This window comes from Glycine max, chromosome 9, assembly GCF_000004515.6.
Source record: "Glycine max cultivar Williams 82 chromosome 9, Glycine_max_v4.0, whole genome shotgun sequence".
In the NCBI taxonomy this organism is placed as follows: domain Eukaryota; kingdom Viridiplantae; phylum Streptophyta; class Magnoliopsida; order Fabales; family Fabaceae; genus Glycine; species Glycine max.
In genome coordinates, this window is record NC_038245.2 from 33,326,471 (window position 1) to 33,339,108 (window position 12,638).

The window sequence follows — 12,638 nt, forward strand, 5'->3', positions numbered from 1 at the left end:
AAATTATTTTTATAAAAAATATTATAAAAAATCAAAATTTAATACAAAAATAAATAAATTAAAAAAAAACAAAACCAAAGAGAAGTTGAGTTCTCCAAACCCGACTCACTTCTTAACTTTAAAATTTTAATGATTTTTTTAAAATTAAAAAAAAGAAAACGAAATCAAAAGAGAAGCCGGGTTTTCCAACCCCGATTTCTTTTCACACTTCAAAACAGGTGTAGTTTAGAAATTATTTTTCATGTAGGCGTGCTTTGGAAAAAATGAGGAGAGTGAAGGTGTAGTGTAAAAAAAAAAAGCATGATGTGTACATGTAAAACTCAAGAACTTAGAGAGATCCTGGGTTGGGGATGGCCTAAGACTCTCATGCCATGCTCTAGTATGTATCAGCAACAATACAACACCAACCAGGATAGCAGCCTAGCCTAATCAAAGTCTCTTTAATGCAGAAAAGTCACCCAATGTCGTTTTAAAGTTGTGCATTCTTGGAAAATTTCAGGTCATAAAACCCACGTTTAATTCAGCATTAATACCGGATTGGAAGAATTTCAAGTTTTCAATTCTTCGGCTTCTTGATTGCAGGATGTCTGAGTTGTTTGATTGCGGGCTTGTTAAATAATGTATTTGATATCCTCAAATGAAATGGCCATCACCAATTGTGAAAATTTTAAAAACATGTTCTCTTAGTTCTAGTCCTATTCCTAGTGTCTTCACTCTTGTCTCCTAACAACTTGTTGGAGATGGGCATGGAAATAATGATTCCAACTATGATTAACAATAACTGCAAACAGAAACTCATCTGATAGAGATATTATATCATCTTTCTCCCATTATACATCTAAAATAGGTTCAATACTGTCATATGAATCATCTGAAATTTGTTCAAGTTCCATGGATATTACATCTGCTTCCTGTCCAAGTTGCTGATCATCAATCATGTCTGAAGTCTCTTCAGACCTATAATTGTTGTTTATGTCTGAAATTCGTTCAGGTTCCATGGATATTACATCCGCATCCTGTCTGAGTTGTTGATCAACTGTCTCTGAAGTCTTTTCAGACGATCTATAATCCTTGTTTAAGTCTGAGTTTGGTTCAACATTCCCATGCCTTTCTATGTATGTGTTGACCTGACTAGACTGAACTTCCACTTTGACTTTTACACGCTTTCCTCTGATGTATCTGTATTCCCATTGTGGTGGTGGATATTTTGCATGTAGCTTCAGGTATTTGTCTAGCATACCCCGCTCTTTGAAGGCATCTCCAATCATCGAGACAACAACAATATTAGGTCGAAGACAAAGCTCCTCCATGTCTGCAAATATCTACAGGAGAAATCAAGAAGTGAATATCCATGATGTGTCAAGTCTGAAGTACCTTCAAATATAGTATCATCTAGTCATATTAATATAGGGACATGTTAAGTTGACAACTACTACTACTCAGTAACATTGATATCGAGTTGCATATCATTAATACCTCAAACATCTTCTCATGCATGCCCCTCTTATGGTAGATAGATATCATTTTATCAAAAAATCTACGAGGCAAGCTTTCCATGTACTGCATTAATAACTTTGTCCAAAGCTCTTCAGCTTCGTCAAGACGGTCATCCTCTACTAAAGCATTAAGTAATGTGAAATAGCTTCCCATTGTCTTTCCTTGACCTTTGCTTAGCATCCATTTTGTTATCTACAGTGCCATTTGTAATTTGCATATGCGGATGTTAGTTCACAGGCTATCCCCATGAAGAATAGGGATATGGGGAGAATAGGGAAAGAATGATAAATAAATAAAATAAGAAAAAACACTAAATTTGGGCTGAACAATGAACATCTATCTTTCGAGATATCAAAGCAATGGGTCAGTGCAACTTTAGAGAAAGACAAGTATACAAAACAAAGAACATTAAAAAATGTCATGTTACATTACTAATTTTGAAGTACCTGTATTACCCGCTTCCAGTCTTGTTCGAATTCTAGGGTCTTGAGTGCCTTTTTCACTGTAATTAAAGGGAACTCTAATTCCCAAGCAACATAGGAATCAAGAGCTCCATAAACTTCCTCTTTGACATTAGACAGTTCCTTAATCTGTACAAGACATTAGAAAAATTACTTTTCCATAAATGTGAAACATCCAAGAAAAAATTAGTCTGAATGTTTCTGAATTAAATGAGAGTGTCACAACTTCCCAGAGAGAAAACAAAAATGAAGCTTAAATTAATGACTAGCCGGAGTGCAATAAGGAAAAACTCACAGACTTAACAAGCTTGGCAGCCTTGGAAATGGTCCCAATTTTTTTATGGGTCTTCCAAACTCGGGGATATCTTGGTCTTGGACCTTTTGCAGCACATACCTGATATTAGAAAATGAAATTCAGACAAGTCCACCGACAGTTTCATTTCCTAGAGCTAAAACATTTGATGTTAAAAGTATTCCATTCTGAAAATTTTGGTTTTCATAAATTAATAAATATAGGCCTTAGGATCTTACCACAGTGCCTCGTGTGCTTGTTGGTATTTTAGTTGCTTCAAATGTTTTAGCAATAAGTAGAGGAGAATCTGTCAGTGCAAGCATCTTGAGGACCTGAACAACTCTAAAATTGAAGACACATCATGAATTCATGAGGACATAAAAATTACCTTTTTTTAGCATACTTTAAGTTCTTATGCTTTCAAAAATTATTGAATGCCTGTTTGGTCTGGTGGGATTTTTTTTGCAATAACAACAAATACTAAAGCAAAAAATGCTTTTTCACAATAATCATCATGAAGATAAGAGCAATTTAGCTAGCTAGTTTCAGATTCCAATTTTTGCTTTTAGCAGACTCTCAATTTTTGCTTTTAATGTCTAGAATATCTGTGCATTATATATAGAGTTTCAAACAAGAATAGGAAATCATAACAAGATTACAAGGCAAGCTTAAAACAGGGTGACTATTCAAAATACCAAATTGTCACATTTTCATGTATTATTACAATTTACAACAAAAATAAGAAATATTTAAAAAAAGTTTTCCTTTTTCTTTTACATTTTATAAATCCATCCCTCAGCATCATTCACACATTAGGAGCATGTTTTTCTATATAAACTACGTCATTTTATTTTACACATTAAAAGCTGCTACTGGGTTTTCAAATTGGCAATTAATAAGCTAACAGGGAAAAACAAATTCAATCAAAAACTTAATAAATCCACATAACAAGCTAAACTCTTCACCTTGTTGTCACCTAAATTATTCGTCAAGGACAACTACTCAACCGTCATCATTACAGCGTGCAATTGAACTGAAAATTGAATTAAAAAAAAAAAAAAACTCACCACGACTTAAGTACACTTGAGCCCAGTGTTGTGGAACCCGAAACTCAGCGTTTTGAACTCTCACGTTTTCCCACCATTTCAGAGAAAGAAACAGGTGTATGAACTGTAAGCGAAGAACACGAACGTGAAATACCGCTGAGGAGTTTGGGATGGATATTTTATTGCTCCACGCGAAACGACGGCGTTCTGTCACTGTAGGGTACGCCTGCGGTGTCACGTGTGTGTATAATCGGGTCGGGAGAAATTAAAAAAATTCGAACAAAGTGGAACGGATTACGGGATCAAATTGGATCGAGCCATTTTCCGGTGTTTAACCCGAACCATTTCAACTGTCCAAAAAGGGTGTCTATCCCTTTTGGAGCTTTGGGTCATGAAGTTCTTCTTCTTTTTATATTATTATCTAATTATTTAATATATAATAAAATTGTTGATTTTATAACTGTTTTAAATATTTTTTTTTGCAATTTTTCATTTAATAAAGAATATTAAATAAAAATAATTGCATTAATATTTTAAACATAATGTTTACTGTGTAAAAAAGAAAAATAATCAATAACAAAATATTAGAAGAAAATTTAAAACTATTCTTTCATTAAAGTACAATATCTAAGAAAAATGTATTTTTTAATGAAAAAACTCATTTAAATTTCGGACACTTGATCAGTTAACGACAAAAAGCCAAACAACTCAGTGATATAAATATGTAGTTTCCCTTTCCATAAAAAAAAAATATAAATAAGTTCTCTGCTCTTACTTTTATGACTGCAAGAAATCTTGTCCAAAAAAATAATAGTTACTAATTACTATATATTAAATAATAAAAAATATAACAAAAAAAAAACCTTAGAAGTTCATATCTGGACCTTGCATAGTTCAATAAGTTGCATTTCTTCGGTGAACCGATCTCTGACAGGGAAGGAGAAGGGATTTGACTTGTTGACATTTTGTTAGTGTCAGGCTCATCTCGAATAAACTGACCCGACCCAAGTTATATTCGGATCCAAATAATTTTGACACGAAGGAATCAAATAGGATATTTTTTGGTACATGGAAATGGAATGGAATCAAATAGGATAAACCCGTCAAAATATGACGCGAGAACAGGCGTAGAAACTTTACGATGTTTTTGTCCGCACCCGATCATCAAGGGACCATAAGCAATCCAAAAACAAAGCCTCTATCTTGTTTCTCCTACCTCAAAGCACTATGGATCTCTCATAAATAATATTCTCTACCAACCAAAATAACCAAACACAATCAATAATGATGATAATCGACCCTCCCATCGCCGTCAGATTCCACGCCGCCGCCGCCTTTCGCTCCGCCGCAGCACCACCACCTCGTACTCTCTCTCTCACTCACTTCTCTATTTTTTTTCTTCCATTTCTTTCGCTGACTCAGCTTAGTTTCGATTCTGACTTACCGAATGTGATGTTGTGAGAAGTTACAGTGGCTGTTTAGAAACAAAAAAACGGCGGAGTTTTGCAGTGTTTTTATAGTTTGAATGGAATAATAACAGTAGTTAGTTTTTGTTGTGCATTCATTCACTGACTTGCTCTTTTTGGCAGATAGTAACCGTTCAATGTGGAGTGCTGATGACTTGAACGGTGTGCGTTATTTCGCGTCATGCCGGCTCGCATGCAGCTGCGGTTTCGATGCGCCTTGGTATACCGATTTTGCTGTACTCTCTCCATTTCTTATTGACGTTGAAGCTTTTTTCACATAGGAGTAGTATTTATAAGGGGGCGGGGGGGGGGGGGGGGGGGGGGTCAAAATTTTACTGAAAAAATGCTTACTTTTTATAAATGCATCACTGAGTATTACTACAAGACAGTAGCATTTTTTAGGGGGCAAAACTGGAATAGAAGTTTTAATATTTCAGCAAAAACTTTTTGAATGCTAAAACTAAAACCAAATATGAGATGGAGTTAAAAATTGTGGAAGGGTGATGCTAATGTGGAGACCTCTAATGAATTTAATTAGATTACTATCCAATCATGGATTGTTGTATAATTGGAAATGGTTGAATTTTGTAATAATTACTTTGCAAGTCATATCTAGAATGATTTTTAATTGGTTGATAGTGAAAAATCTTTACAACAGAATATTGAAATCAAACCTGACTTGTGAAACTCTTTCAAATGAAATTCAATGAGATCTAGAGAGGCAATGTATTCATCCAAGGATTCCAAGTATCTGGATTAATCAAAAGTATGATTCTATTTGAACTGCTCATTTTCAAATGATATCCATGGTGTTCTCAAATATTCATTTTTTTACACTTAAATCCATAACAATTTTTGCATTCAAACCTCAAATGCTTGTATTTTTTAAAAAAAATTTGTTGAAATTATTAGAACTTTATCTTGGGTGGAGTCACTATCATTTGTATCATTGATGCTGGTTATTATGCTAGAACTAGAGGCCAAAAGCAATTCAATTGCCCTTTCTTGATGTTCCTGTGAAATGTGCATGATTGTCCATCCAACACGACAATGACTATAGTAATGCTTGAATGAATGAATGAATGGAGATTGGTGTAATGTGATGTAATCTTTTGGTTTTTATAGAATTCTTTGGTAGGGTATAGATAGGGTTTACTATGCATTCAAACTAATAGTTACACAAGAAAAAGATATGTTAATGGACAAATGTCTTGGCCCATTAATGTAAAGGAAGATAAAATATAGTTTTCATGAGAAAGCTAATATAAACTGTTGTTATTGGACTTGTTTGTAGAGAGCTGATGGGTGCATGTCTTGAATCAATGTAAGATGCAGTTCCCTAAAGCAGCATACTTTCAAAACATATTTTTCTTTAATCTGACAGACTTCTGGCAAAGCGTGTTGATGAATTCAAAAAATGTAAACTTTGTAATGTCTTGTTTTACCTGTAATGCTTATTTTGAAAGTTTTGGCTACCTTTCATCTCTAGAAATACAAATACTAAATGTTGTTAGAGGGAATATATAATGAATGAATATAATTACACAGGGTAAGAAGTAAAATAAACACAGGCACTCCGTTCACAAGAAGAGACAAACTTGTAAAGAATAGAATCAGGGCATCATCAGAGCATCTAGGATCAGCTCAGGATCCGGTAAAGAAAAATGAGAAGCCATCCTATCATCCATTTGAAGAAGTTTCTGTGTCAACATCAGAGAATAGTGAAGATGCTACACTTACCACAGCAGAAACAAGTAGAACAATTATTGAGGTACTCAGTTGTATTAATTTTGCTAATCAATGATGTAAGTGTAACCTTACAAAAGGAGGAAATTTTTTTGGCAAACATTTAGGTTTTCTCATTTTTAGTGTGATAGAACTGGACCAGAAACAGAGAATGTGTATTATTGTGTTGCCTCCAACACCTAAGACAGAATACAGATGAGTTTCGAGGTCTCACCACCCTCCACTTCCTAATCCCCCCTGTTCTCTCTAATTCCCCTCTAATAGACTATTTAACTAATAGTTAGTTATCCTAGTTGTTCTAACAGTTACTAAGGCTCTTAGCTCTTCCAAGGATATTTCCTAACATACCCTTTTCCTCATCTATCAATACCCCCCCCCCCCCCCCCCCTCAAGGTCAAGTTGAGGAAAAACAGGCTGCCTTTCATCAACAAGGGTTCCTCCTCTTCTTCTATAAGCATCAATTTGAACTGTTTATTCTTACACACATGAGCAGGATTATACTTCTCTTCACAAGTGAAATATTCTCCTTTCCTCATCTTCTTATTTACTTCCGTGGATTATACCTTGCCATCCACTGGATCCTGTTTTAGCAGCATTAGTAGGATCAACTACCTTACTATTTACTGGTTGCCAATCCCTTACAAATCTCTGACCCAAATAACTGGGTTTCTGAAAATTATACCCCTTACTATTACTCATAGGTAACTACCCTAAGATTCAATTCTTATCTTCCACCCTACGAGCCTTGACCATAGATTCCATCAAGTTTTTTGGTTCATGGAGCCTTACCTCAGTGTTGATCTCTTCTTTCAGTCCCTTGAGAAACACCTCCACCAGAAATGGTTCCTCCAACCCCTTCACCATTCCGACCTGCTTCTCAAATTGGCCTATGAATTCTTGCACTGTTTCTTCCTGTTCTAGCGCCAGCAATGCCTGAAAAGGAATCCCTAGGTTAGACGCGTGAAACCTTTGGGAGATTGTGATCTTGAACCCTTCCCAAGAATGGTTTGGGTTTCAAGATTCCTACCATTGGAACCACCCCAGAACTTCTCCGTCCATGGCAACCATCACTGCTTCAAACTTATCCTTTTCTCTTATAGCTTGCAACTGAAAATATCTTTCTATCTTTGTTAACCAGCCCATCGGATCTTCTCCCTCGAATATTGGCATTTCAAGAGTTCTCCACCGATTGCTGCCCTGCACAGCATTCCCCTTATTCCCTCCTATCGAATCGTCCGTGTGAACGTTCGATTCGGGAGGTTTTTTCTCCTATGCCGCTGCTAATTTCTGTATCATCCCTTCTATCAAACTCAGTCGTGCCTCCACCGCTTCGCAATTCTCCTATATCGCCTCCTCCATGGCTTCCATGCGTGTCTCCATTCTCGCGTTCGCCTTCGTCACCATTAACTATTCCCATGCTCCTAGATCGGAGCTCTGATACCAGTTGATAGAACTGGACCAGAAATAGAGAATGTGCGTATTATTATTGTGTTGCCTCCAACACCCAAGACAGAATACAGATGAATTTCGAGGTCTCACCACCCTCCACTTCCTAACCCTCCCTGTTCTCTCTAATTCCCCTCTAATAGACTATTTATGGTTTCTTAACTAAATAACAGTTAGTTATAACTAACTTATCCTAGCTTTTCTATCTAACTAACAGTTACTAAGGCTCTTAGCTCTTCCAAGGATATTTCTTAGCATACCCCTTTCCTCATTTATCATAGTGCTATACTTGTACAACAAAGAGAAAGAAGAGCTCACTGTTTGGATTAAGTGGTTGCTAGAGAATTATGGTCTCATTCTAGTCATAAGCATTGAACTCATCATGCCTGAATTTATATTCATCCTTGAAAAGTTAATGCCAAAAGTATCTTAATATTCTGTTATATTAAATTCTTTAATTATAGAAGAAATTGTTTGGTAGTACATACGTGTTATCTGAAGTTTTAACATACTGTGAGCCTTGGATCCTTTATCCAAAGGCTCAACTCATGTAATGAAAACTGTGAACTTGAGGGAAGAATTATATCAAGCAGCTTATCAGTTGCATTTATTCTTATCATCACACCAACGAATGCTGGCTAATGATGATTGTGGTATATCATTTTTAGGTTAACAGCAAAGCAACACTGATGTTCTCAAGTTTGATTAGTGATGAGTTTCATGAAAATATTATTTGGCCAGATTTGCCTTATTTGACTGATGAACATGGAAGTAAGTGAAGGCTATATGATTATCATTTATTATGTATTAATTTTCTTGTGCTTGGGAAGATTCATCCACTTAATTAAATTCTATAAGCATTGCATTGCAGATATATACTTTCAGGTGAAGAACGGTGAAGATATTTTGCAATCCCTAACTTCAGAAAATAATTTTGTGGTATGGCCATGTCTAACATTTTAAGACAATGCCCTGGAATTTCTTTTCAAATACTTACAATCAGTTAACTTTAAGTCGTCTGACATGCAGTTTATGTAGACTTCTATTCAGTGGAAAGCTTCATTTTACTTAAATTTGATGACCTGATCTTAATGAATGCCATTTTATGTAATAGAAATTACTAAAATTTCCTTCATTTTCTCTGTGGTCTTTCTGTTGACATCATTGAAAATGTTATTTGTGAACTTCTGGGCTTCAACAATCCCTTTATATTCTCACTACTTGCTTGTTGTGTCTCATTATACTATTTGAAGCATAAACAATCAATCCTTATGCATCATTTGTGTGCTACTTATTCAGCTCAACTTTCATCTTTCATTCTAGTCTCCAGTTCTGTTGCAGTGTTGCATAATTGCATAGTTTGTGTCTCATGACATGTAATAATGCTTGCTTTATGGATTGTCTATTCTGTATCTTGTAGCAAGTCATTGTTGGTATTAACTCCATGGAAATGATCTCCGAAATGGACTTATCTGGTCCTTCAGAAATTGACTTTGGGATAGAAGAAATTGATGAGGAAGATACTGAGGATTTAGATGACAGCGATGAAGATGAAGACGAAGATGAGAATGAAGATTATGATTCAGTCTGTTTTTTTTTTTTTTTTTTTATATATCATTCTGAGGCTTATATTCATTTCTGAAATATAAGCATCAATAGTACGAAAGATTATTCATTATTTTTATGTTACTGTTTGCAGGAATGGGTGGCTGTGTTTTCAGATGATGAGCAAGATGATGATGAAACACTTGCAGACTGGGCAAAATTGGAGTCTATGCAATCTTCTCATCCAATGTACTTTGCCAAAAAGTTGGCTGAGGTAGATATTAATGCCAACATGTTCATTATGTGAATGCATTTGGAATGACTGACCTAATTTGTGGCTTTGAGAGACCTCATTCTAAAATTCTTTCTATTCCAAATTTCCCAAGGTTTATTTGTATCAATTGACTTTATTATTAATGTTATTATTATTCTAGATCGCATCAGATGATCCTGTTGATTGGATGGAGCAGCCTCCAGCTTGTGTGGCTATTCAAGGGGTTATAAGACCTGCTTTTGTTGAAGAACATTCTACAATACAGAAGCATCTATCTGCCAATCAATCCAGTGATACTGACAAAAGTAGATCTATAGAAAGTAAAGGGGAAAATATTGGTGTGATTAATGGTCATGTGCTTAATTCAGGATCTTCTGGAGATAATGCAGCACAGCAGGTTGAAAACAACGAGAATAGTGTTATCCCCTCTTGTGAGACTTCATTTTACAAATTGGAGATGATTAAGATTCAAGTGTTTTCTGCACAAGGGCAACCTGTAAGTTTGCTGACTTGTATGTGGTGTTTGTGTGTGATTGTTTAGAGACAACCACTATGAACTCATGCAACTGATCATGCACCTTGTTCATATTCACTATTGCTGGTGCTTTACCTTGCAATTTGCTAACTTAACCAAGTAAAGTAATAATGGATATTTCATTGAAAAAGGTAGAATAAAGCAAAAAGCCAGACATGATTCCTACATTAATTTATAAATGCCTGAAATTTGGCCCAAGTGGTATTTTTTCCCAGAACAACTTCAGTACCAAAAGAGGTGTCTCATCATAAAGGATTAATTTGCACATATACTTTCTAGATAATGCATGGCAGAATAACTATATAATTGATGGAGGCATGGAGCGGATAAAAAATTAACCTAGATAATATCAATCATGATATATCTACCAGAGTTTGTTGTCCCATGTTCTATAATGTTAAGTTATGAAACTATAATTTTTGTAATACTCTATTGGTTAGAAACTTAAAATTGTTAAACAAATAGTGACAGACAATTTGATTTCATGAATTAGTGGAAAACAAAAATCCCATTTGATGGTTTAGTGAAAGAAATACTATGTAAATTACCTATCCCAAGTTTAAATATGCATGATAAAAAAATTGCAGTGTGATATGTTAGAGTATATGTTATTTAGACCTTTTTTGGTTGAAAAGTAAATTTTTGTTCTGATTCTTTGCAGACTGCCCTTGAATTAGAAGACTACATGAATGCCCAACCTGATATTATTGCGCACTCTGCTTCCAAAATCATATCTCGTTTGAAAGCTGATGGAGAAAAGACCTTGGAAGCCCTTAAGTCTCTGTGTTGGAGATGCAAGGGTATTCAAGTAGAGGTAATACATAAACTCTTTGAATAATTTCTTTAGAGCACTTCTGCTAGGCAGTTTTCTCCAACTCTTGCAATTTGCCACTGATGAATGGTTTTGTAAACAATTTTAGCATGTTTGGGTTAGTCTTTGATATTTCTTATTCAATTCAACAAGAACATGAAGTTTATGCATCTCTTTTAGAAATGGTGGTAGCACACCACACTCTTTATAATTGAGAAACCGTGACTAAGGACATCTGTGTCTTCAAAAAAAAAATGATGATAAAACATTTGGGAAACCTTATCATCTGTTTCATTTTCTCGATAGCACTTGTGCACAAGCATATGCACATTCACATTGTTAACAGTCAATAATCACTTTTGACCGTTATTAACAAAAAAAACTAATCACTTTGATTGTAATTTATTGCAGGAGGCACAACTTATCTGTCTAGACTCCCTTGGGTTTGACGTAAGAGTTTGTTCTGGAACTCAGATTCAAACACTGAGATTTACATTCAAGAAAAGGGTACAGTAGATCATTTGTTTTTCATAGCTATAAATTTCAATACCTTTATATTTCATAAGTTATGATATTAGTTCTGAGTATTGTATCTCCAAACACTAACAAAATCAATCCTTGTGGAAAAGCTTGTCAGTATAGTACAGGCTAGTTTGGGGAGGGAAGCGGGTTGTCACCTCTTCATGAAATAATATAGTTTTTAAATGGATCCTTTGTATTTAGATTTTGGGCCTTCCAACTTTTTTAGCCTGACAAACACAACTTAACTCTTTTCTACACACAGGTTGGCGTTGTATTGTGTCCAATGTGCTAAAATTATGGCCTTCTGGCACCATGTCTCCTGATTATAAAAGCAGTCCCAAGTATATTTGTTTGGGGGTTTACACTGTTCTATCTATTATCCATTTGCACTTATTAAATTTACATTTGTAGGCCACATCCGAGTACAGTGCTGAGAGACAACTCAACGATATACTATTTCCAAGAATTCACCCAAAGCAGCAAAAAATGAAGCAAACACATCAAAATGAATGCTGAAATCGTCTAAATGTCATCTTACATGAATTTTGTATTGCTTGTATGCCTTTGGCCAGTGATTGTGTATAAAAGTGAAAGGCAGGGGAAAAGATCCCATGCACATGTCAATCAGGTTATGAAGTTGGAATTGCATTTAATCATTATTTTAGTTAGAAGTAATTTTTTCCCCAGTTGCTTCCTTAGTCTTGACTCCGGACTTATCTATGCTTTTGTATTCATCTTTTTTTGTTGATTAATCTAAAACCTGCTAGTATAACTAGAGGCATTAGACATGAGGAACAGATGAATATGAAGACCCCAAATACAAACTAATATATTAGTGGGCCTTTAATAATCCCATGACTTAATTGGGTTTCAATTCAGTGACACCATGGGACCCGAAGTGTGTAGCATACGGAGTTGAATTGGTTTCAACTTTGAAAATGGTGCTCAACTATACTCGGGGAAATTCCATGATTTGAAGACCATTCAAACATCTGCT

At 35.2% G+C, this 12,638-nt stretch overlaps 2 protein-coding genes across 4 annotated transcripts; one reads left to right on the forward strand and one right to left on the reverse strand.

The window, feature by feature from the left end:
- Positions 1-778: 778 nt before the first annotated feature.
- On the reverse strand, positions 779-3,661 carry LOC100809627 (pentatricopeptide repeat-containing protein At4g21190). 2 transcript variants are annotated; one of them, XM_006587203.4, is made up of 6 exons: positions 3,318-3,661; positions 2,490-2,582; positions 2,254-2,352; positions 1,944-2,087; positions 1,477-1,689; positions 779-1,322 (listed from the first exon to the last, which is right to left on the reverse strand). In XM_006587203.4, exons 2-6 carry the CDS (start codon positions 2,571-2,573, stop codon positions 831-833), a joined length of 1,032 nt encoding a protein of 343 aa, XP_006587266.1. In that variant the 5' UTR covers positions 2,574-2,582; positions 3,318-3,661; the 3' UTR covers positions 779-830. The 2 variants fall into 2 exon arrangements, with proteins under 2 accessions (XP_006587266.1, XP_006587265.1); XM_006587202.4 differs by having other exon boundaries at positions 2,490-2,592; positions 3,318-3,660.
- A 716-nt stretch (positions 3,662-4,377) lies between these two features.
- On the forward strand, positions 4,378-12,294 carry LOC100789270 (uncharacterized protein At3g49140). 2 transcript variants are annotated; one of them, XM_041004852.1, is made up of 11 exons: positions 4,378-4,659; positions 4,886-4,982; positions 6,311-6,533; positions 8,623-8,725; positions 8,826-8,893; positions 9,375-9,539; positions 9,654-9,773; positions 9,934-10,269; positions 10,970-11,122; positions 11,531-11,626; positions 12,053-12,294. In XM_041004852.1, the coding sequence occupies exons 1-11, from the start codon at positions 4,581-4,583 to the stop codon at positions 12,155-12,157; spliced, it is 1,545 nt and encodes a 514-aa protein (XP_040860786.1). In that variant the 5' UTR covers positions 4,378-4,580; the 3' UTR covers positions 12,158-12,294. The 2 variants fall into 2 exon arrangements, with proteins under 2 accessions (XP_040860786.1, XP_040860787.1); XM_041004853.1 differs by having other exon boundaries at positions 4,415-4,659; positions 4,890-4,982.
- Positions 12,295-12,638: the final 344 nt, after the last annotated feature.

Excerpts from the sequence above, each read along its gene's own strand:
- LOC100809627 (XM_006587203.4), bottom strand. The coding sequence starts at position 2,573 with ATGCTTGCACTGACAGATTCTCCTCTACTTATTGCTAAAACATTTGAA. Across the intron at positions 2,353-2,489 it reads CAAGCACACGAGGCACTGTG|GTATGTGCTGCAAAAGGTCC; the intron begins GTAAGATCCTAA and ends TTCTAATATCAG. Across the intron at positions 1,323-1,476 it reads TGCATGAGAAGATGTTTGAG|ATATTTGCAGACATGGAGGA; the intron begins GTATTAATGATA and ends TTTCTCCTGTAG.
- LOC100789270 (XM_041004852.1), top strand. The coding sequence starts at position 4,581 with ATGATGATAATCGACCCTCCCATCGCCGTCAGATTCCACGCCGCCGCC. Across the intron at positions 6,534-8,622 it reads CAAGTAGAACAATTATTGAG|GTTAACAGCAAAGCAACACT; the intron begins GTACTCAGTTGT and ends TATCATTTTTAG. Across the intron at positions 10,270-10,969 it reads TTTCTGCACAAGGGCAACCT|ACTGCCCTTGAATTAGAAGA; the intron begins GTAAGTTTGCTG and ends GATTCTTTGCAG.